Below are 24,519 nucleotides of genomic sequence, written 5' to 3'. Positions count from 1 at the left end.
GGTAATTTGGGCTCCAAGACGGGGAGAGATGCCTGTTGCTGTTTCTCTCTCTCTAACCTCTCACCACTTGAGCCCAGAAGCAGGTGTGGTTTTTAGAAAGTACTTGGGAGATCCATCAGGGAACCTGAAGCCCTGGATTTTCAACAGAGGATGAAGATATTAGGGAGATTGCCGACAGGACACTTAAGAAAATCAGCTATCAAAAATTCAAATAAGCTCCTGGGCCTGCTCACACTGTACCATGTGAGGATGTGGCCCTAACCAAGATACCGAAGGCTTTCAGACCTGAAGTTCAGGGTGGACCACAGCTCAGGTCCCACCTGGTCACTAGGTGACATGCTGTGTAACAGATCTGAAAAGGGCCCCCAAAGCTCTGAAAACTAAACTGACATTGGAAACACAGCCCTCAGAGGGTGATTGTGAATTGTTGCCACGAACCCAATTGATTGCTGGCTAAAACAAAAACTAGAACCTTCTCTGAAAGATATACACAAGAACCAGATTTCAATGATAGAATATTGAAAATGTCCAGGATACAATCCAAAATACTCAACGTAAGAAAGAAAGAGGAAAAGTTCAGTGTCTCCTAAGGGAAAAGACATCAAATGTCAAACCTAACTTGTCACAGATGTTGGACCAGAAGAAAAAAATACATGTAAGGAGCTGTTTTAACCATGATTCCTTAAGGAGTGGTCGAGGCTGTAGAAATGAATGCAAATATGCAGAGCTGCAGTACACAGATGAACAAATGGGAGTTTAGAATGTAAAAGTACACAAATAGCCGCACATGGTCCTACATGCCTGTAATCCCAGCTACTTGGAAAGCGGAGGCAGGAAAAATCACGAGTTCGAGGCCAGCCTGGGCAACTTAGATGCTGTCTCAAAAAAGAAAGGGCTGGGGACATAGGTCAGTGGATGAGTGCCCCTGGATTCAAACCTCTCTTTACTGGGAAAAAAAAAAAAAAAAAAAACGTCAATGAGTTCAAATGCATAATGGAATTGACAAAGGAAAAAGGACATGAATTGGTATCAATAGAAGTCACTGGATTTATGAACAGCCAAGAGGAAAAACATTGAAATAAACAAAAACCGAGGCTCAGAGACCTATGGGACCACAGCAGAAGGTCAACATTCATGTCCCTGGAGTCCAAAAAAAAAGAAGGAAAAATCGTGTTACAGTATCATCGCAGGAAAAAATGGCTGAAACCTCCCTAGATTTGATGAGTCCCATAGGCTTAGATCCCAGGTGCGCTGAAAACCCCAAGGTAAACTCAAAGAAATCAGTGTCTCAGTACCTCCAACTAAGACCGCAGGAAATTAAAGAAGATGACATCAAATCATCCAGAAAAAAAAAGAATGAGTTATTAATAGGAAACAATCCAAATAACGGAGTATCTAGTCAGACTCCATGAAGACTGGAAATTAGTAGAATAACATTTTTTAAAGTATGACTTACATCTGGTGAAGATATCTTTCAGGAATGTAAGTAAAATACAGATATTCAAAGATAAAAGAAAATGAGATAATTCATTGGCAGCAGGCCTGCTTTAAAAGAAATCTTAGAAGCAGTTCTTTGGACGAAAGAAAAGTGATAACAAAGGGAAGCTCAGAACCTCGGAAATGAGGAAGGAACCGTAGAAATTGTACGCATCTAGGCATGTCGTTACATCGTTTTCTTCTTTTAAGATGTTGAAAATAGAATAAAGTTTGAAAGCACGAATTATAACTGTCGGAGGGAGTTGACAATGGGTTGAAATGTGTCCCCTCCAAATTCTTATGTTGGAGAACTGACCCTTTGTTCCCCAGAGTGTGACTTTATTTGAAGATGGGATCTTTACCGAGGTAACCAAGTTAAAATGGAATCATTAGGGTGGGCCCCAATACAGTTAGCTGATGTCCTCATAATGGAAAAATTTGGACATAGAAACATATATGAAGAGCAGATGATGTGAAGAAACAGGGAGAAGATGTCTAAAAGGAGATGCGGGAAGCACATCTTTCTCTCACAGCTAGCACCATTTCATTTCTAGCCTCCAGAACTATGATACAGTAGTTTTCTGTTTGTTTGAATTTGTTTCTTAAGCATCACCGTCTGCGCTACTTTGTTATAACAGTTCACACAGTAGATGTGATACATGTGATGATTAAAACACTGCATCAAGGGCCCTGTATCACATCTCCATCCAGCACCCAATTGGTAAAAGGAAGATGCTAAGTAGACTGTGAAAAGTTAAATATGGAATGTTTAGTCCCCAGAGCAGCAACTATAAAAGCTACACCACAAGATACAGTAAAAACACATAATAGGCAGACTAAATAGTGAACCAAAAAAATACGTAAATAACAGAAAAGAAGGGAAGGGGAAACAGAAGAATGAAGAACAAAGAAAATAGAAAGCAAGTTAAAAAAATGGTAGACATACACCCCCAAATAGCAATAATCACATTAAATAAAATTATCTGCAGACAAGGGCCCTTGGAGGTGTTCTAGAGAAGCTCTGCCACAGATAGAGTAACACTGAGTGACCCCACTCAGCAGCACGCAGAACAAAATCCATCTGACGACCAGTGAAATGTTGAGATAGGATAAAGTGCTTCTTTTTAAAAATTTGCCCCCAAAATTGGATATTGTAATATTGGATATTGAAAAATTATAATAATGGATAAAAGAACAAGACCTAACCCTATGCTGTGTATAAGAAACCCATTTTAAACATAGCAAAGTAGGTGAGTTAAAGTGAAATGATGGGGAAGTTACACCATGTCAACCGTGATCCACAGGAAGCTGGATTGCTAGTATCAAAAGATTCAGCCTCCAGAGAAGAAAAGCCTATGAGGGACGCAGCGAGGGCCAATGCACCAAAGGTGAATCCTCTAGAGAGCTGTGACAGACATAAACGTGCTTGTGCTGAAAAACAGAACTTCAAATACATGAAACAAAACTGGTAGGACTGAGTACAGAGATGGAAACCCACATTTACTACTAGACGTCAACATTCTTAGTCATTGTTAGAACAAGAAACAGGAAATCACAGGGACATAGAAAACTGGATCTGATCGACAATTACGAAGAACTCACTCCAAAAGAGCAGAAGACGCATACTTTTCAAGGATATATATTCTCCAAGAGAATCGATATCCCGGGCCATAAAACAAACCTTAACCAAGTATAATGTATGCTCTCGAATCATTTTGGAACCACACTGGAAATCAAGAAAAGACCACTGGGGAATCTCCAAATACTTGAAAATCAAACAACTTCTAAGTAAATCCATGGGCCAAAGAGTCAGTCTTATAGGAAGTTACAAAACATTTTAATGTGAAAAAAAATAAGAAAAAAAAAAAAAGATTTGTGGGATACAAACCAGGGGCAGAGGCATGCCACCTGCCATCCCAGCTACTCCAGAGTCAGAGGCAGGAGGATGACTGGAGCCCAGGATCCAAGGCCGGCCCAGGCAAGAGAGTGAGACAGTCTCAATCAATCAATCCCGTCAGTCAGTCAATAAAAACATGTGGCGTGCAGATAAAGTGGTTTTCACAGAGAAAACCTTAAATATTTGCATTCTAAAAGAGGGAAAGTATCAAGTCAACAATCTAAGCTTTTACCTTGTAAAAGAAGAGCAAATTAAACTCAAAGCCATAAAAAGGAGATAATAAATGTAAGAGCAGATGTCAATGAAGTTAAATGCAGAAAAACAATGAAACTTAAGCTGGATTCTTTAGAATGGTGAGTAAGACAATCAACTTCTAGTTCAACTGGCCAGGAAAAGAAGAAGAGGTGACTGAGAGCGGAGGTCTCTCGACCCAGAGACGCGAAGGTACTGATAAATACCATGAGGGCCTCTGTCCGCCAAGGCAAGAGCTGGGGGAAGTAGGCAAATCCCTTAAAAGCCGTGAACCTCCAAATCTCCAACAAGAAGCAGTCTGTATCTACTAGATAGAGTAATTATTTCAAACACTCCAAAACTGGAAACTTCACACCCACATTGTATGTTGCAAATTCCGACCAACTTTTTTTTTTTTTTTTTTTTTTAATGGTACTGAGGATTGAACTCAGGGGCACTCAACCACTGAGCCACATCCCCAGCCTTATTTTTGTATTTTATTTAGAGACACGGTCTCACTGAGTTGCTTAGCACCTCATAGTTGCTGAGGCTGACTTTGAACTCACAGTTCTCCTGTCTCGGACTCCCAAGCCACTGGGATTATAGGTGTGCCACCACCATGTCCAGCTCTAACCAATTTTTGAAGATAAAATAACACTGATTTAAAAAAATAGTAGTAGTTATGTAGTTATCCATGGTATTGGGGTTTATTTGGGCAATTATACAAGCATGGGATATAATTTGCCCTAAATCAGTCCCCAGTACTTCCCCTTTCCCTCCCCCTGTTCCCTTTCCTCTATTCTGTGGTCTGTCTTCTGTTTATTCATAGTTTATAAGTGTGGAACTCACTGTGGTGTATTCATGTATGTACCAAAGAGAGTTTGAGTCAATTTCATTCTGCTATTTCTCCCTTTCCCATCCCTTCTCACTCCTCCCCAATTCCCACTGGTCTCTCTTTTCTTTTCGTAGGATTGGTTCCCCTTTCCTGTTTTTTTTCTTTCTGGCTTCCACACAGGAGAGAGAACATTCAACCTTTGACTTTCTGGGTCTGGCCTATTTCACTTGGCCTGATATTCTCCAGTTTCATCCATTTATGCCATAATCTCATTCTTATTTATGGCTGTGTAGAACTCCATTGCGTCTACATTCCACATTTTCTTTATCTGTTTTTCTGTTGGAGAGCACCTGGGCTGGTTCCATTACTTGGCTATTGTGAATTGCACAACTAAACACATTGACATGTAATTGCCCTTCTGATTGGAGTGAGAAGAAATCTTGCTATAGTTTTTGATTTGTAGGATATTGTGTGGGTATAGACAGTCTCAGAAAAGGCAAAGAAGCTAGACTAGTCAAAACAATTCTGCCAACACAAAACTAAGCTGGAGGATGCATGCCATCCAGTTCTAAGATAAACTCTAAAGCTATGGAAATCAAGATCAGGTGGTGGACACACACAGAACAGGACAGAGCAGGGAATCCAGAAACGATCCACAAAGCACGGCCAACTGATTCTGACAAAGGTACAATTTTGGGAAATACAGATGCAAAAAAAGCAATCTCTTGGAGAAAGGAAAGTCTTTAATAAAATGTTATTTGAGCAATTGCACAATGATCTGCAAAAAGAACCTCTAAGCCTCACACCATATAAACAAAAAGTAGAGATGAATCGTAGACGTGTATGTAGATTTTATAAAACTGTAAGACTTGTAGAAGAAAATCTCTATGACCATGAATTAGATACTTCTTAGATATGACATCGAAAGCATGAAGAAAATTAGCAGAACATTATAAAAATTAAAAAATCTTGCTGTATAAAGGAAACTCAAAGAAACAGAAAGGCCAACTACAGACAGAACATATTACCAGACTAGTGTTCACAGTACATGATACATTCTTAATACTCAGCAGTAAAGACCACAACTTCAAATAATAATTTTTAAAAATAAACAGTAAGAAAGTAAAAAATGGGCAAAATGTTTATCCACAAGGCCAAGTCCTGGCAAGGACACAGAGTGACAGGAACACACACTTACCACTGTTAGCCAAGCTGGAAAAGGGGTTAGCAGCTTCTTTAAAGGTAACCTTGCATCACGATCTAGGAATTCCACCCCCGGGTATTTACTCTAAAGCTATTTAATCTTTATTTACCCAAATGCTATGCAAAAACACATAGCAGCTTTATTCCTAGTCAACACGTTGTCCCAGCGGACCTTCAGCGGGTGGTCAACATGCAGGGGCTTCAGTCAGTGTAAGAGCAACCTCTGTGTACACAGCACAGGTGCCTCTCGGGCACCACGGATGGCAGAGCCGGTCTCCAAAGGTTGCCCTCCGCTTGACTCTGTTCATACAACATCCTGGAAAGGGCAAAGCCAGGGGTTGGAGAACAGGAGTTAGGCTTGGGGCGTCTGACTACAGAGGGCAGCTCAAGCTGTGCGTTGCCCTGATGTGGGTGCTGAAGCCATAGGGCTGAGCCCCCCGCCTCTTCAAATAACTGTCTCTCAGGAAACATGGAACGTTAAAGAGCAAAAAAGGTGAACAGTTCCTAAGGAGTCCTCCTGTTAAGCCATGGTAGGTGAAGCTAATGTACTTAAATCATATTGGTGAGGCCATAAGTTGGTATATGCACATTTTATAGAATTCGCAATCTCTCGTAAAAACAACAGAAGATATCTACCCATTGTGTAGGATTTGGAGCATAGTTTTATTATTTGAAATCCTAATATAAAACTGTATAGACATTTGAACTCTGCTTTTATGATCCCATTGACCAGAGCTTACGGGATCCTGAGTGAACTCATGACCCTCACAGAGTGTCTGTATGAGCAGCTACCACCTGCTTCACAAAATCCACTTTGAGATGGGTTTCCCGTCCAGGGAGAGGCCGCCACGTGCTGGCGAGAGGCTCGCCCCCTCGCTGCGGAGCCACGCCTCTCTGCTTATCTGACTTTACTGCTGTCAGGAACCCCATTTGCAGCCTGTTTCATGACCACCTTCAGGTAAGGCTGCCTCTGGCTTCCTGCACCTGGAGGCCACAGACAGCGCAGTAAGAGCCGCGGGCTGCGTGCAGTCCAGGTTCTGCACCGCTCGTTGGGACCAGTGCTCTGCCCACTTCAGACTTCATCTGTCTCGTCTCTAAAGCACGACTCGCCACTTTGAAGCCAGTTAGCTACATGTGCGGTCACTCCATGTGGCCTTTTCCGGTGTGTCCCCTCCCTTTAGCCTTCCCGTGGACATCACTGAGCTGCCCCACACCTTCCTAACGTTCTTCAGTAGGATTGGCCTAAGGTTAAAAGACGATTTTTTTTTTTTAACCATATTCACACTTTTGCTGAAAAAAAAAACTTTAAAAAAATATTTAGTTTTTAGTTGTAGTTGGACCCAATACCTGTATTTTATTTATTTTTATATGGTGATGAGGGTCGAACCCAAGGCCTCACAAGAGCTATACAAGCACTCTACTGCTGAGCCACAACCCCAGCCCCCCAAAATGATTTATTTTATCAATGCTGTCCCTCAGTCATGTATCACTTATCTTATTTTATGTTTGTTTTTATTGGGTTTTTTTGGGGGGGGTACCAGTGATTAAATCCTAGTACCCTTAACCACTGAGCTGTAGTCCCAACCCTTTTTTAAATTTTTATTTTGAGACAGGGTCTAGGTTGGTTAGGGACTTCCTAAATTGCTGAGGCTAGCCATGAACTGACAATTGTCCTGCCTCAGCCACCCCCAGTTCACTGGGACTGCAGGTGTGCACCCTGTGCCCAGCACTTTCCTTGTAGTGAGCAGGCTGTGCTAGGTGCTGGGGATTAGAGGTCAGTGGCCGTCCCCAGTTAGGGTTTACTGGAAGAGAGGCACTTCAATACGGCGTGATGAATGTTCTGGTGCCAAGGGCACACAGGTGGTGGTGAGGAAAGGACTCCTGGGTGGCCACAGACCAGCAAGGTGAACAGGTGTGGACAGGAGGCCGCAGCCCAGCAGGATAATGGGGGTCTGTGAGGGGCAGGGGAGGGGCATGTCTGGGACTGCACCCTATAGGGGTGGGGAGCCAACGGGGCATCCAGTGAGGAGCAGGGACAGAACTAGACGCCAGGTTGCATGTCTGTATGGTGGAGAGGACAGGGACGGGGACGAGAACTCAGACGGAAGAAATGTGATGAGGGATTGCAGGGACTACCCAGAGGCCGCCTTTGGAGGCGTGAAAGCAAGTCTGTATGTGAGCAGCTGGTGGATGTGGACGTCACCCTCAGCACCACCGCGCCCTTCAGAGCTCGGCCTCTAGATTTCGTCACGGCTCTGGAGAATGCAGAGCATCGAGAAGTTGTGGGATTTGGTGATGCCACACATTGTGTTTTAGGAAGAGGCTCGAGATGGGCCACTGGAGGCAGGGAGTCCAACGGCAGCAAGAGGAAGAGAGAGTGTGGCTCTGCTGTAGATGAAGGACCTCAGTCACGGGGGACATTGATGGGGACGGAAAAGGAAGGGCTTAGACGCCTGTGGGTGCAGAGACAACGACTTTGCTCACGTCTGCTCATTGATTCCAAGCTACAAATGCTTCCGTGTGCTTTGTCTGTCTCACCTGAGCATTCCAAGTCCAGGCAGCCACGCTGTGGCACGTAACCGGCTGTCTGGCCAGACCTCGCCTTCGCCTCCCGTTCTCCCTGCCCCTGCCCCACCAGTTGCCTTCCAGTGTGACACAGAGTTGGAAAAGCTTCAGCTCCCGAGAGAGGTCGTGGTTTGGTGTCAGATCTGGGAGACCCCCGCCGGGGTCAGTAGGAGCTGGGTCCAGGATGGGTTGTGACTGAGCATGTGTGTGGTCTCAGGACGGGGGCTTTGAGGGTGGAGGGTTCTTAATGGCTTTGAACCAGGGGACTTTTCAGACTTGCCTGGAGTTGGGGCAGCCCCTCCCTGCAGCCGTGCCTGCTGGGGCTGTGTGGGTCCTGGGCTGGCCTGCCCACTCAGGTCCCAGCCAGTTTTCCAGACCTGAGGTTCCTTCTGCCTACAGCGAGCAGGGTAGAGGTGGCGCTCTCGGGAGGCACTGTGGAGACAAGCTCTGTCTGTCACACCTTCCAGTCCAGCCCTTAGGTTTCCGTGGACTGATGGGCGGTGGCTGTTAGGAAGCGGGGACTCTGTCACTGTCAGAGTCAGAACAGCCTCTGGGAAGAGACCTTCTTACATGGGAATGCCTTCTTTCTCAGATACATTAAGGAAACAAACATCAAAAATGACCCAAATCAACTCAACAACCTTATCAAGAAACACTCTGATGTGCTCACGTGGACCCCACGGCCTGGAGCCACCCTTGACCTGGGCAGGGTGCTGAAGGACCCAACGGACAGGTTGGTCTCGAATGTTCCTGGAAGACGGAAATGCTTTACAAACGCGTTTCAGTACTTTGAGAAAAAAAAAAAGGGCTTCTCTCTCACTGTGGACCGGCTCCTGTCTTGGAGTCTGCTGAGTTGCTTATTGAGCTTCCTATGCCATGAGACCCACGTAGCACCTTGAAAACTACAGCTCTTATTATTTAAGTAAACTAATATGTATGTTTCAAATCTCAGGGAAAAGAAGACAGTCTGCTTCCAACATTTCATCTTCACCTTACTAAAGGGTGAAGAGTAAGTTATTTTCTGATATGGATCACCTCAAATTTTGCCGCAGTCCTGCTGCAGCAAAATAACCGGGGGTGAGGAACAACTTGTGTACATTGGTGCAGCAGGAGTGGGAGCCTTTATTGTAGGACAGGAGGGGTATATATACATCCCACACAGCTTATCTAATTAACATAAACTAGATACAGCAGTCAACCAATAAGGAATCTCCACACTTAATGGCTCGCTGGCCTTACTTCACAAACCACTCCCTCTGGCATTTTTGCCAGGCGCCATCCAGACTTGTTTATAGACTCTAACAAAATTTATGTTGCTTTATACAAGTAAAAACAACAAGCAAGAAAGCCCGTCGTCGCATCAGCGCTGACCCTGCTGACCACCTGGCCCACAGGCAGCTCCTCCGCACAGGCAGTGTGAGTCACACTGAGGTCACAAACAGCAGGGTTCACACTGAGGGCACAAACCTGGACCTAAGTCCTCCCCTTGAGCCACACAGCAGCGCAGGTTTCTTCCTGGCTTTAGATGTGCACTAATCTGGGGGAGGGCCGTGCACCCCTGGCCCGGTCTTACCACGTCTGCATGGAGGGTCAGTCAGACCATTTTGCCCGTCAGCTGGCTTTCCACCCAAACTAGCTCCCAGTCGATCTTCATGAAGTTTTTACACGTCCATCTTTCTTCTCCAGCATCTTGGCCTCGGCCTGGATCCCACTGCTCACAGCTCCTCACCTGGTGCCTGCAGTGACCCTGACTTGTGTGGGCACCTGTCCCCCACCCCCACATCCAGCTCCATGCAGGCATTTTTCAATCTGCAGGTCCCACACCACAGGGGGGTTGTAAAATCAGGGTCACCTCTCACAAACAGCGTCTCCATTAAGGGACCGAATGGGGTGGAATGGAGGAATACGGCAGAACAGAACAAAACGGCAAAGGCCCGCGAGCACCACACCTAAGAAGGGTGTCACTTCACGAGGCCTCTGTTCACAGAGAGCCCTGGCTCGTGGGTTCTGGTGTAGAGGCAGCTCTCGCTGGGACTACAGGCTAAATGTTTGAAAGCTCCTGTCCTCATTGCGGACAAGTGAATCTTTCTCCATTGTGAAACCATTCCGGATCCTTCCCTGCTTAAAATTTCTTTAAGATGTCCCCAAAGTGCCCAGGACAGAAGTGGCTGTCCTCTCCAGGTCGGTGTGAGAGGTGGTTAATAGTGGCGCCCAGGAGCTCTCGTCATTCAGCACTGGGCGCGTCACCTCCCCGAGTCCCAGAGGCATCCTGCTGCAGTCGTCACCAAACTTGGTGAACATCAGGGGCCCGAGGGACTTACAATGCAGCTCCCTGGGTTCCCGTGGAGGTTCCGAATCCATAGATCCGAGGTGGAGCCCAGGAATCTGCATTTGTGGCCTGGTGCCACACCAAGGGCTTCTGGGAAGCCAGAGCCCCTGGTGTTGGGTCTCAGTGCCAACACTCAGCATAAGGGACACAGAGAGAAGAGCTTAAGGGCCTCCTTTGGCGGGGACAGGAGAGGTGCCCTCTGCAGTCTTTGGCATTTAGGGATGTCTTAGGAGGGGGAGGCTGGAGGCAGGGAGGGTGAGGGGAGGGTGAGGGGAGGGAAGGGACGGGGGCTCCAGCCAGAGGCAGTGGTGGGTGCTGGAGAAGGGGATAGTAGCACTGTGCATTTTGTGAGTGTAGAATTTCAGAGTGATGGACACACGCGTTGATTTAGGAATGATTCATTAAGCGCCTCCGTTCACCAGACCTCACTCGGGCACAGGGCATACAGCGGCGGGGAAGTCCCTGCCCTGGGGGTCTCACGTGCCTGAGTTCAGGGCTGGTGAGAGAAGGAGCAGGAGGGTGGACAGCACCCCTCAGGGAGGCCCGGCTGGAGCAACCCTGCCCTGGCCCAGGCTCAGGTGGAACTTCCCAGCAGCCTCAGCCTCTGCTCTGGAGGCCTGCCTTCCCCGCCTGCACACTCTCCCCTCACTGTTGTCCCGCTGTGTCTTTAAGCAAGGGCATCATGGAGCCTCCAGAAGGGACCAAGATCTACAAGGATTCCTGGGACTTCCAGCCATACCTGGACGCCCTGCGTGCTGCAGTCGGCGACGAGATCTTTCTGCACCCATCCTGGATAAAAGAATACTTCACCTGGGCTGGATTTAAGAATTATAACCTGGTGGTCAGGGTAGGCCTTAGTACTGCTCCCTCGCATGGTGGGGATACACGGAGTCCCCTCTGACTACCAATCTGGCAGAGAACAGATCTGGCATTGTGATAAACGTCCCCTCCTTGAACAGTGGGGACTGCTCTGAAGTCCAGCACAGTCTTATTTGGAGGCCTCCGTTGTCTCCCATCACTGTGGGCTGCCAACGTCTGTGTCTGTCTGTGGGTGTCTCATTTTGGTCTCAGTGTTTGGCATGGCAGGAGTGAGTACTCAAACAGGGGGGCGAGGAGGGGGGAGCCACCCAGAGGGTGGAGACCAGGGAGACAGAGCAGGTAATTCGTACCCACAGATGTGCTGAGGACAGAGGGACCAAGAGTCGGGCTGGGCCAGGACACACCCCGGCCACAGCAGTACGCAGGGCCACCAGAAGAGCTCAGGTTAAAACCCGGCAGAGCTGGAGGTGTACGCGAAGGCAGATCAGCTACCAGCAGACGGGGTGCAGGGAAAGGGGCGGGAAATGGGCATCAGGACTGCCAGGTCAGCGAGCAGCCAGCCAGGGCCACGTAGTGGGGCAGAGGCTAGGGATGGCACCAGGAATGCACAAACCTCAGGCCCTAGAGACAAGCGTCGGTCACCCCCAGGGAGACAGCTGTTCCCCAGATTACCTATCAATCCCTGAACATTAATGCCACGCCACACCCTGCTCGAAAACCGTGACTCCCCAAAACCTCCCTGGGGGTCATTGCCCGTCTGTGACAACGTTTTTGCTGGTCAGTAGTGAAAAAAGTAAAGACGAGGTTATGCTGTGGGTACAGAGACATCACCTCTTTTCCTGGGATGAATTACCAGTATTCCAAGAGGGTTTTCGAGCCACTGCCATCTTCCTTGAGTGACATACAAGGACAGCAGATGTCAGACTTTTTTCCCAAGTCATCACTTGGCAAAATAAAATGTCGTTACCTGTGTTAGCTCCCAGATATGTCTTTAGGAAATTGTCTTTGAAATCCAAGGACCTGGGAGCTGGGATCGTGGCTCAGCAGCAGAGCGCTCTCCCAGCACACGTGCGAGACCCTGGGTTAGATCCTCAGCCCCACATAAAAATAAATAAAATAAAGATTAAAAAAAATCCAAAGACCTGGGAAACATGGGTCTCAATGATATTAACTTGGACGATTAGTATGGAGATGAGGAGGACCACTGCAGCTTTCAGTGAGACTTGAGGCGCGGCTGCCCTGCGACGGACAGGCAGCCCACGTTCTGTGTCCCCCCTCACCTGAGGTGCTTGAGATCCCGACGGCCTGCTCTGAGAATCGGACTGAAGGCAGTGGTAGCAAGCAGTTCTGCTTGTAGAAGGCTAGGGTTCGAATGTCCTCCAGGCCTGGGGGTCGGTGGGGGACTAACCCAACTGCCAACACCCTGCTGTCCTTCAAGGACACCGGGCCCAACATTCTTAGGGTTTGTCAAACACCTCGACCCCCATTGATGTTCCCCTTCCATGTGCACAGATGATCGAGACGGATGAGGACTTCAACCCCTTTCCTGGAGGGTACGACTACTTGGTGGACTTCCTGGATTTATCCTTTCCTGAAGAAAGACCCAGCCGGGAGCATCCCTATGAGGAGGTGAGCAGCATTGGTGCAGGGGCCTCCTGCCTCCTCCATCCCTTCCTCCTCCTCCCCTCCCGCCCCCTCCCTTCTCCCTTTCTGGTTTTACAATAACTTTAGATTAACAGCGTTTCAGGGACAGCACGCGTATTGCTGACCCCCTACTTTGAGATTGTGTATTTGTCCAGCTCACAACCCTCTCTTAGCTCAAGTGCCCCTCTGCCTCTTCCCGAGCCGTCGGTGGAGACTGGCTTCCCACCTGCTTCCTTCCAAACACCCTCCGTCTCAGCTGCTGTTAGGGCTCGCTCTTCCTCTGTCCAGTGGCGTCTCCTTCCCCAGGTGGACCCACTGGGTGTCACAGTGAAGGAAGTCAACATAAGCCCATGTGTGTGTGTTGTCACACCCCAATTCTGAGCAGACCCCTCAGCAGCACGGGTCAAGGAGAGACCAAGGCTTGAGAGACGCTCAAGCTTGGGACTGGTGCCCAGCCCTGCTGCTCATGGTCTCTGGTCCTGAGGCTTGAGCAGGTTCTTTCACCTGCCACCTCGGCTTTTGCATGGGACACGTTCCCACCGGGTGGGTGCATTAATCAAATAATGGAATATACATGAGCGTGCCTTGCACAGTAGAGTTCTGTATGAGTGTCTCAGTCACTAGATAAGTTTCAAGGGCACACAGTCTGCCCTTGAGTTTTTTGCAAGTACCATTTAAATGTGTGAAGCCCTGATTGTAGAGGCTATAACAGAGGTAATCCATGAGCTCTTAAATTACACTCTAGTACATTGGCTTGGATCTTTACATTTCATAAAGTACTTGCTATTGAAGAGAACCTTATGCTGAAACCTCAGGAAAACCCATAATCACCTACCTGACTCACAGGTCTTGGAAAACTGGGGTTTTACATGTAAGAAAGCCCTGCACGAAGCACCGTATGGATTAGGAATGGGTTTGCACTTTTTTTCTCACTAGGGCCTTAGTGAGAGCGCCATCCATGTGGTTTGTGTCCACACTTGGAGAAGACCCTCTTGGTGGGACTTAGAGCCTTCTCATATTGCTTCCATCCTTGTTTTGTTTGTTTGTTTTGCCTTAATGCCTTGCAAAGCCGTAACTGCGTTCTTCTTTGTCCCTAGACTCAGGCCCGCCTTTCTCCTTCTCCAGACTGGGTGAGCTCCAGCTCTGCTGCAAACCCACCTCCTCTGCTGCTTCCAGACCCTCCATGTCTTCCCCCTCCTTGCTCCCTCCCTTCTGGACTTCTGCTTCACCAGCAGCCTGAGACAGGGTGCCTTTCCCCCACTGCCTGGGTTACAGGACAGCGTGGCCGACGTGGGGTTGTGGGTGGCTAACCTTCCCATAGACACTAGTGGCATGCAAAGTTACTCCAAAGAAGACGGATGCCAGCTGACCCTTCCTCCTTTGTAGATGACTTTAAAAATGATGAGTCCTTGTTTCCCAATAAAAAGACTTGGGCAGGCTAATTTCAGGCCGGCTGCATAGGGCAGGATTGGTAACCCGTGGACTTTACCTGAAGGTGCAGACCCCACACTTCACTGCTCAGAATGGCCCGTGGCAGGTCTCACAGAGGGGTGGGGCTGGGTGGGATGGCGTCATGTGGAAAGCAAATCCAGGTCAGAAGCCAGCAAGCCCTGCTGAGCTCCAGCTCTGGATTTTACAGAGAACTTGAAAATACAGATTTTCATGTGAAATATACAGAAACATAGATAGTTAATTCAAATGTGTTAAGGACTGTGACTTGGTGAGACAACACCCCTTTTGCTCTGGGGTCACCAGTATACTTGGAGTCATATCCATAGGCTGGGGACCCTGTGCCCAAATGTGGGGGGCTCTGTTTTGAGCTTCACAAACATACTCTCTGCCCTCATTCTCCCCAGACATCAAGTCCGTGCGTTCAGAGAGCCATCTGAACGTATTTGGTGAGGACCGTGCGTGGGGGTAGGTGAGGGGCCAGCTGTTTGCTGGACATGCATTTCTGCTCATCTGTGGTCCCTCACGCGCCCTCCTTGTCCAGGCTACTTCCACATCCGCTCTGCAGCCTCCATCCTGAGCAAAGGGGGTGTTGTCTGCCTACTGTCTATTCGCTCCACTAGGTGGACTCTCTGGTCAGTGACCCCCTTCCTTTTCACCGTGGCAGCTTGCACCTGTGTAACTGCTTTGTCAACATTTTGGTTGGGTCTGGGAATGCAGAGGAGGCAGGGGATGTATGACAAATCTTGTCCTGAGCTCCGGTGACATGGTGCCCTTGTCCTCCCTCCCTTCCTGTGCCTCTCGGGCATGCTTCAGAGTTCCTCCTCTGCATCCAGAACCTCTTCTTTCCCTGCAGAATGTTGTGCACAAACCACTGTTTTCCTCCAGTCTCTTCCTGAGTGAACTCATCTGCTGACTTCACTTTTCTGCTAATGACCCCCAGATCCCGTCCGTCCTGGACTTCTCCATGCTCTGGTCAAGTGTTGGATTCTTGGCTGTCAACTGCCTGCTGATACCATCACCCAGATTTCTGAATGCTTGGTACCTCATTTTCAACCAGTTCAAAATCCAACCTGTCATCTCCTTTCTCTAGAAACTGACCTGTCTGCCTTTCTAACGGGTCGTGGGCATCATGGGTCCCCAGTCAGCCACGGCAGAAACAGGGACACCGTCCCAACTCTTCCTGTTCCCTCATCCTCAAATCTAATCGGCCTCCATTTTACATGCTATTTCTCAGATCAACCCTCAATTCTCCTTTTTTTTTTTTTTTTTGGTTGCAAGTTTTAAGTCACTGAATCCGACACAGTCCTGGGAAGAGATACTACTTGCTACGCAGGTTCTGACGTATCCGTCAGGCTGTTACAACCTGTCCCGTCTCAGGATACCATCCCTTCCTGCTGCTGATATGAATTCACTTTTTGTCTCTCTTCAGTTTCCTAATACAGAAGCCAAGCCTCCACTGGCATGAGATCACACAGCTCCTCTCCTGGTTAGAAAGAAGGAAGTCCCCACACAGCACCCTAGCCAGGCCACCCTCACCCACCCAACTGGGGAATTATGTTTCTACATCTCTCCTGGCAAAGACACAGATCCTCTAACTTCTCGTAAACTCAGTTCACAATGATAGGATTGTCGTACAGGAAGGGAGCTGGGAAGGGAAATGGATCCAAAAGCCCATCTCCAGTCATCCATTCCTTTGAATATGACACCTGTCAATGATGAAAGTTTGCCTTCATTGGCTTTTACAGGATATTTATCAGGAAAAAAAGAAATGTGAGGCTGATCCTTAAGCTTCTGTAAATGCTACGCAGGTTCTGACAGATAGACTGTTACAACCTGTCCAGTCTCAGGATACCATCCCTTCCTGCTGCTGATATGAATTCACTTTTTGTCTCTCTTCAGTTTCCTAATAGAGAAGCCAAGCCTCCGCAGGCATGATAGCACACAGTTACTCCACACAGGCGGAGACACGGGCCGTCTGCCCCCTCCGGTCCTGTGCTACTCTGACCATCCAACAGTATTTTTTTTTTAAGAGAGAGTGAGAGAGGAGAGAGAGAGAGAGAGAATTTTTAATATTTATTTTTTAGTTCTCGGCGGACACAACATCTTTGTTGGTATGTGGTGCTGAGGATCGAACCCGGGTCGCACGCATGCCAGGCAAGCGCGCTACCGCTTGAGCCACATCCCCAGCCCCCATCCAACAGTATTAGCAGTGGAGGATGCTTAAGGCTCAGGTCCTAACCCGCTGAAGTAGGCAGTCCAGCTCTGCCACAGGCTGGACACACACAGGCCGCCCTGAACTTGCAGCTCTGTGTTACCCTGGACGTCCAGGTGGAGAAGTGGACACTCCTTTGTAATAACCATGATCACAATCGCGCGTCCGATTCTTACTATGAGCCAGGCCTTGTTTTAAGAGTTTTATTTGCACTGGCGCATATACTCCTCAGGACAGTCCTACGAGGAGTGCTCTCTTGGGTTCGTTCCACTTGCACGTGAGGCACAGAAGGTACCGAGGCTGCGCCGCTGAAACCTGGATTGGAACCAGCGGTCTGCCTCAGTGGGCTGCAGGCCCTGCGTCCCGACTCCTGACTCCCCTCCGTTCTCTCCCTCCATGCCACTGCTCTTGACGCCTTCCCCTCAGCTGTGCTCTCTGCTCCAGGTGACCCGTACTCCTGTCCCCTGCTGGGCCTGGCCACCCTGAGAGCTGCCCCCGTCTGTTTCAGGTTCGCAGCCGGGTGGACGTCATCAGGCACGTGGTGAGGAACGGGCTCCTCTGGGATGACCTGTACATAGGGTTCCAGACCCGGCTGCAGCGGGACCCCGACATATACCACCACCTGTAAGTCTGCAGCACCTGTCCCCCACCCCTGGCCGCAGCAGAGGACGCGGGGCAGTGCACAGGCCTGCCGGCCCCCGCCCAGCCTGCCTGGGGACTCCCCCAGCAGGCCCTTCCTCAGCGAGCTCTCTGGAGGCAGATCTGGCCGGGAAAGGACTCCCAAAGGGTCATTTGCCCCTCCACGTGGCAGAGTCCTGATCACTCGCGGAGGCGGTGTTGAGTGGGAGCGGTAAAGGCTGTACAAGACAGCAAGGCGAGAACCAGGAGGGGCTCAGGTGGCAAAGACGGGGTCCTTGAATTAAGTCAACCCCCATGTCCCCCTTCGCCTCCGCCCAGCCCTGACGGCGACCTGGGTGGACGGGCTGGTTTGTGGGAATGGCCCGCTCCCTGCGGCTCGCTCAGCCTTCACAACTGTTCACAACTGTGCAAGTCTTTGCACTCACACTTGGAAGACTTGAACTGCACTCTCAGAAAAGGCCATTTTCCATTTTCACACTTGGAAAATAATTACCAAAGAAGGGAGCACTCTTTCTTGTAATCACCTCTAATCCTCTCATTTAAAATGCCTCAGAAAAACCCACTATCTAAATGCAATTACAGGCGTTTATTCAAACTTTTTTTAAATTTATTTCCTTTGAATGCTTATAGTTTGAAATTTAGAAGAAGGTGGAAGTATATAAAACACAAAGTGACCCCACCAGGCACCTCCCAGGAAGCCACATCCGTTTCCTGCCCCACCCTCCACCCACTCAGAGTCACCCTTGATAACAGTGCCCATTTCTGGGTCCTTCGGCATTTCTCTAAATAGATTTGTTTTCAATAAAATGTCCTGTATTGTTGGGGGTAGGGCGGTATCCTTGCTGTTGTTTTTAAATGCGGTTTCAGTGCAACTGTTGTGCAACTTAACGTCCAAATACGTGGGGACCCGCAGGGCACACCATAGCCTTTTAACGGCTGAAATGCACCCCAAGTTTTGTTCATTTTCAACAGAGCATATACCCAGCTTCCTGTCCTGACAGGACTGGGGGGAGAATGCAGCAACTTTGGGGAGATTCTGGAGGTTTCTTAATGAAAATAATTCATCTTGGGAACTTCTAGGCCCTAGATGCTGAAGATGATCTTGGCGTGTCGTGTTTTGATAGGATGCATTAATGAATCTTAGGACGCAGTCATGGCCCAATTTATCTTTGTTGCTCTTAAAACGGAATGAGTGGGTTTGCCAAACAGTTTTCTCCTTACAAAAAACACACAAATTCACTGTGGAAAATTTGAAAAAATATTTTAAAATTAAGACCACAAATGATCCCATCACATTGACAGAGCAATGACATTTTGGTGTCTAGTTAATCATCCTTTTTCTGTTCACAAACACATGCATTTTTTTTTATAAAAATAGGACAATGCTGTGCATCTTTCCACACTTTATCATCATGGCTGTCCACATTCCTGCAGACTCTCCCCAGCCTCTTTGATGCCCGCCTCCCTGACACCATCTGCCCATGTCCAGACTTCATGGAGCCCATCTTGGGTTGACCTTTAAGTTGTCCCAACCTTTCACTGTCCCAACCCATGGCTGGGCAGATCAGCATGCAGCTCTATCTTGCACTTTCTTAATGATTTCCTGAGGACAGACTCCTGGGTGTGTCATTGACGGGCCTGGTAAAAACAGGGCTTAGGCCTTTGGTGCCCTCTGCCAAATTGTTCTTCAGGAAGCCAGTCCTTCATCCTATGAATAATGTACCCCAAGACACATTCACTTGCCCCTTTGCCAAGCCGAGGCCCTAATGCGTTTGTGTACGGCATATAAATCTGGGTTTTTTCACCTATGAGAATTCCTTAAAGCAAGGCTCGTAACAATGCCATGAGAAAGACAGGCTCGTCATGTTTGAGGGACTACCTGTATTCAACACTCTGATAATCATAAGCTCCTGAGCCCTGATCAGTTCAGAAATGCTGTCTTAGGGAGAACTGAGAACAGTATCCAAAAGGTCCTGGCAAAACGGGAAGTGTGGGGGGTTCCAAAACGTATTTCCCTGCTTTATGTCTCCTACAGGTTTTGGAATCATTTTCAAATAAAACTCCCACTGACGCCACCCAACTGGAAGTCCTTCCTGATGCACTGCGGTTAGAGGGACCTGGGACTTCTCAGGTAGAGCACCCCGTGGATCTGGGAGACACTCTGCTGCTCTTTGTCACTTAAGTTAGCAGGCCCCTGACTTTCGGGGGTAGAGACAGAGTGAACGGTACAAGGATGCTGAAGTTTAAAAGAAAGTGAATAAAAGAGAGTGAGGGCATCCAGTGCAGGGACCACACAAGCCTCGGTCAGGTTGACGTGAACACACAGCCATTAGTGAACAAAACAAAATCCATTCTGAGATGTCAGTGAGCGCTCAGAAATAAATCATGAGCACACAAGAATAGCAGCAGCAAAACAAAAGAGAGAACATCTAAAGACGGAGTAAGATGGGAACCATTCCCTCCGCATCCTGTAGACCTATGACTTCTCTGGAGTGGAGGAGGGGAGCTTGTCTGGTACACAAGGAAGGGGCCACTCTGTCTGTGGCTTGAGGTGTCCTTTCATCGGCCGAGTTACACACTGTTTCCAAATGCACGCGATGGAAAGGACCACATAGTCTTCCCACGGAGTCAGTCTCCCCTGGACTCTTGCTTTCGTTTATTTGTTCCACAGACAGCAATTGATCCCTTCTCATTTTCCAGCAATAAGCTGGTGACGGTTCCTCCCCGTAGATGATGAGTCCCTTCAACTAGAGGCTATTGCTTGGCCAGCCCCGTGCTTAGCACGCGCCCAGTGCGATCGTGACTTCAAGCAAGAAAGGAACACATGCATCTTTCTCTCCCACTGTCAGGGAGACTTGCCTCTTAAATAGGCTCCCGTTGTCTTTACTGGTAAAACTAAAGGTCAAGGCGGAGCTTCTTTTACACCCTTCTCAGTTGCAAAGCCCTGATTCCACACTGTAGTCTAGCACAGGCGCAGGGTTAGGTCTTCTGGTCATGATCCTAAGCTAGAGGGCATGCTAAGGAGGCCCACTAGGCTGCACCACAGGTCACTCTTGTAAGCATTGGCTTGGGCTGAGTGGGCAGTGGGTGGTGGCCACGTGGACCTTATGAGCCACACAGGAGAGCCATGCCACGTACGGGCAGCCACCCAGCAAAGTGCAAAAGGTCGGAAGTCGAATCCCAGTTCACATCCTAGATTCTCCCTCACCATAAAGCAGCTCTAGAGCTCAAACTACGTGCAAGAACGAAGATGTGTCCAATGCAACAAGAAAAAGGGCAGTATGGAGATGAGGTTCAATGGTTGTTCATTAGCAATCCCTTTCACTCACAGGGATGCCAGACCACATGAAGAATTCGAGAATTTACCTGCTCCACCTTGATACAGGTTCATCCCAGAGAAACTACGCTTTATCACATAAGCATCGGATGTCTGCTGCCTTCGTGAGATGTTTACAAAACTTGTGGATCACTACGCAGATACGCAAATATATTCTTCTGGGGGTGTTGCTCAGTGCCAGATTATATGCTTAGATGCATGAAGTACTGGGTTCCTATAAATCTCTCCCATAATTCTCAATAGAAGGAAACAATGAATCCAAAAGGAACAAGCCCTGTATGCAAAACAAGGCCTAACAAATTGAGATATGAATCCAAGCATAGAAGAAACAGGGAAAATAAAGTTTTTAAAAAATTTAAATTTTCAAAAAAATTCAATTTCCTGAAACAGTGAGTAACCCTCTTCTAAACTCTTAAAAACATTGTTTCAAATGGTGCAAATGGGCAACTGATTTGCCTATTTTTGTTAATGACTGTAGATTTTTATGATATTCATATAATTATTTGGGACATAGAAATTAATTTCTAGAAAAATACTATTGTTAAGTAGATTTCTGTCTTATGTGTTGATGTTTCCAATGCACATCACTGATTTGAAAAATCAAAACCTGTTTTTTGATTGTATATTCTACCTCTTTAATCCTTAAGATTCCAGAATGTGGTGGAATTTGTCTCCTTAAATCTTGGCAATTGCAACACTGGTTGTCTGCTTCCTATTGACACCAATAGGGCTTGATTCTTCTGGTTGACCTCACATATTTTGCAGAGCAGAAATGTTTGGAATCCAGGAAATATTTTTGTGTGATTTACACTATATAGTAATATATTCACTTATCACTAAAAATAAATGTAACATTTGTCAATAGAATCTATGTTAAAATTCATATAATGACTGAATAAAAGATCATATTTTAAAATACAAGTGTGCCTTCTCTGTTCAGTTCTCTCCTCCCGATATCCAGTTCCTTGGGGTCACCAGAACCTGCAAGCCACCAACCATGCTCTGTCCCCATGTCCTCACTTCCCTCCTTGCTCTTCTTCCTGTGCCCCCACATCCTCACTCTCCTCCTCTCATGTCTCATATCTCACTTCTATGAGCCAAATGAAAAGCCGCAAAATCATCCTTTATCTTTGCTCTCACACCCACTCTGCCGACAGCTCCTTCCACCTCCACCTTCAAAACATGACCAGGTCTGACCACTTCCCGCCACTTCTGCCTCCAAGAGCTGGAGAGGAAGGAGACCCGGGAGTGGTCGGCAGGAGGGGCTGATTCCCTTCATGGGGACCTGCCGATCCAGAAAAAGCCAGCGAGCTCAATGCTGCGGAACTCGGTCAGAGGTGCTCACGGGGCACGGGGAAACGCCTCTCGGGTGCAGAGCCTGAGTGTGCAGCCACCCAATGGTGCCAGGAAGCTGCCAGCAGCAGGGTCTGAGGCTCACTGAATATTCAGGAGCCCTGCTCTGGAGAACCCTGGGCTTCTGGAGCGTGGCAAGCAGCTGTTGCTGGCCAGGAGGAGGAGACTGTCTTTCTGGTGCCCCTGAGCCCTCGGCACACAGAGCTTCCCTTCGTACCACAGCCGGCAGAAAAGCAGCAGGAGGTTTTCAAACAGGCAACAAAAAGCCAGTCCGGAGCGAGAAACAGGAACTGGGAACTGACACCCACGTGATGAGACACGTGGTGTTCTAGGGTCACCACTAGAGGAACGGTAAGGAAGGGGTGACCACAGATGGACTGATTTTAAAATATCCATCTGGAAGATGCCAACAAAAGAGAAAGATCACCCATGGCGGGGGGTTTGGGAAACAAGAATTTCTGATGGTTGAGGTTCGAGTGGTCCCACCCAGACTCCTGTTGAAGGCCCACAGGGAGGTAGTGAGGGGGCCCACTGAGAGGCCACCTGTTCAGGACTGGGTTGGCACAGCGGTGGCTCTCTGGTGTGCTGGCTTTCTCCCCGTGACACCCTCCGCCATCCCACGGCCCAGCAGGAGGGCCCTCACCAGATGCCACCCAGATGCCAGCACCATGCTCCCAGACTTCCAGGACCAGGAGCTAACGAAACCTCTGTCCTTTATAAAGCACCCAGATTGCAGTATTCGTTCAACACGTGAAGATCCATTCATCCCACCACATTCACTGAAGAAAGGAGAGAAGTTATAGGACCATCTCAGTGCATGTGCAGAAAGCATTTGGCAAATGTTTTCGTATCCATCCATGATTTAAGAGGGAAAACTGCCTTCTGGTAACAATATAAGGGAACTTTCTCCAAAAGAGAATAAAAGATAAATAAGAAGAAAAGAAGCAAATCACTCCTGCAAAGAGAGACAAATAGACCAAGATAGCAGAATGGGAAATACAGAGACTAACCCAGGCATCTGTGGCACCTTCTTAAAGACAGCGCAGGCAAAGGGTGGTTAAAAAGAGGGCAGGCGCACTGGTGTCCATGTGGGCTGAGGGACAGGGCATCAGCCAGACCTAGGGAGCTGGCAGACATTTTCTGTGACATGAAAGGCCTTGTTATGGAGGTGCTGGGGAAGGGCGGCTCCTTGGTCCCACAGCTCATCTCCCTGCACCAGTGTCCGCTGACGGCATCATCTTATTTAGTTTTCTAGCGTGCTGTGAAAGCACGTAAGCACTCCTCTCTTGCTGCTCTTCTTGATCCAAATTTTCAAGGCACCCCTTGCACATCCGTCTAGAACTTTAAGATCAGTTTGTCACACTCCAAATTGTTTGTAAAAATGGTACCAGAAAAATTACTATTAGCAGCTTCCCTTCCCTGAATAGATGAACTGGGAGGAAGGACGGTGAGATGCCAGGGGACGTGGTGAGGCCTGGCCTAACGGCAGTGGAGGTGCTAAACGAGGACAGAGAGACCCCCGTGGACACATGCAGATGTGCAGCCTGCTCAGGGGGTGTGCAGACCCCGACCTGACTGATATTTTGATGACCCAGGTCTAAGACCCCAACTGGCCTCTGCTCACTGCCAGCCCACAGAGAGGAAAGCAAAGTTTACTTCCTCCAAACTGTGGCATTTCTACCCACCCTCTTTTTTCTTTCTTTCTTTTATTTCTTCCTTTTATGTCTCTGTTGTGGTTTGGATCTTCACTGTCCACCAAAAGCTCGAGAGTCAGGCAGGGCAGCAATGTTCAGAATTGAAAGGACTGGCTTACGGGGGCTCTGGCCTCCCTGGGGCACTGCTCCAGTGAAGACTGATGATTGACTGACTTGCTGGGAGGTGTAACGCAATGGTGGGGTGTGCCCCCCTCCCTCTGTTTCTCGCCGCTTCCTGGTGCTTGAGCTGAGCAGCTGTCCTTCTGGCGTGACGTGCTGCCTTGGAGCCCTGGCAAGGCCTGAGACCTCTGAAACCAAATGAGACAAAATAAACCCTCTCCCTCTAAGTTGTTCTTGTCAGGTGTTTTGGTCACAGCCACAAAACTCTGACCAACACCATATCTAAATCCTGCTTTTGACATGTTAGAAGCAATTAAATCAATCCATTAATTTCTCCTGTATACAAGCAAGTGAGCAGGTAATGTTTACAGAGCTTAGTGTTATTATTTGACAGATCACAATCAGCTTAAGAAACTGCGATGGTTTCAACTGCAGCTGGTAATTATTCCAATAGAAAAACTTTTCAGTTATGTAAATAAACATTAGAAACGTCTTCCCCAGGGAAGACATGTATAAATTATAACAGGAAGTGTACAAGATGGAAAGAAATTAATAATGAAAGTTTACCAAGGCATATAAAAGATCTGAAGAATTGGACAGACATACTTTCCGGGATAGAAATATTCTGTGCTGTATTGATTCCTAAACTTAATGAAATCTCAATAAAAAGCACTCCTACAAATAAATAGTAAAATGTAAGCAATGAAATAGAA

The 24,519-nt window shown here is 47.9% G+C and overlaps 1 protein-coding gene across 2 annotated transcripts in view; it reads left to right on the top strand.

Moving 5' to 3' along the window:
* Positions 1-21,560, top strand: part of LOC101970692 (cytidine monophosphate-N-acetylneuraminic acid hydroxylase) — a 73,556-nt gene extending 51,996 nt beyond the window's left edge. For both annotated transcript variants that reach the window (XM_078020623.1, XM_078020624.1), the window contains exons 10-15: positions 8,800-8,940; positions 11,209-11,383; positions 12,868-12,984; positions 17,172-17,287; positions 19,338-19,433; positions 20,634-21,560. In XM_078020623.1, coding sequence (XP_077876749.1) covers positions 8,800-8,940; positions 11,209-11,383; positions 12,868-12,984; positions 17,172-17,287; positions 19,338-19,413 — 625 coding nt within the window. In that variant the 3' untranslated portion in view covers positions 19,414-19,433; positions 20,634-21,560. The remainder of the gene's footprint in view (positions 1-8,799; positions 8,941-11,208; positions 11,384-12,867; positions 12,985-17,171; positions 17,288-19,337; positions 19,434-20,633) is intronic.
* Positions 21,561-24,519: the final 2,959 nt, after the last annotated feature.

This window comes from Ictidomys tridecemlineatus, chromosome 8, assembly GCF_052094955.1.
Source record: "Ictidomys tridecemlineatus isolate mIctTri1 chromosome 8, mIctTri1.hap1, whole genome shotgun sequence".
NCBI classification, from domain to species: domain Eukaryota; kingdom Metazoa; phylum Chordata; class Mammalia; order Rodentia; family Sciuridae; genus Ictidomys; species Ictidomys tridecemlineatus.
Note: the sequence above shows the minus strand (reverse complement) of the source record. Positions and strands in the feature narration are given on the sequence as shown.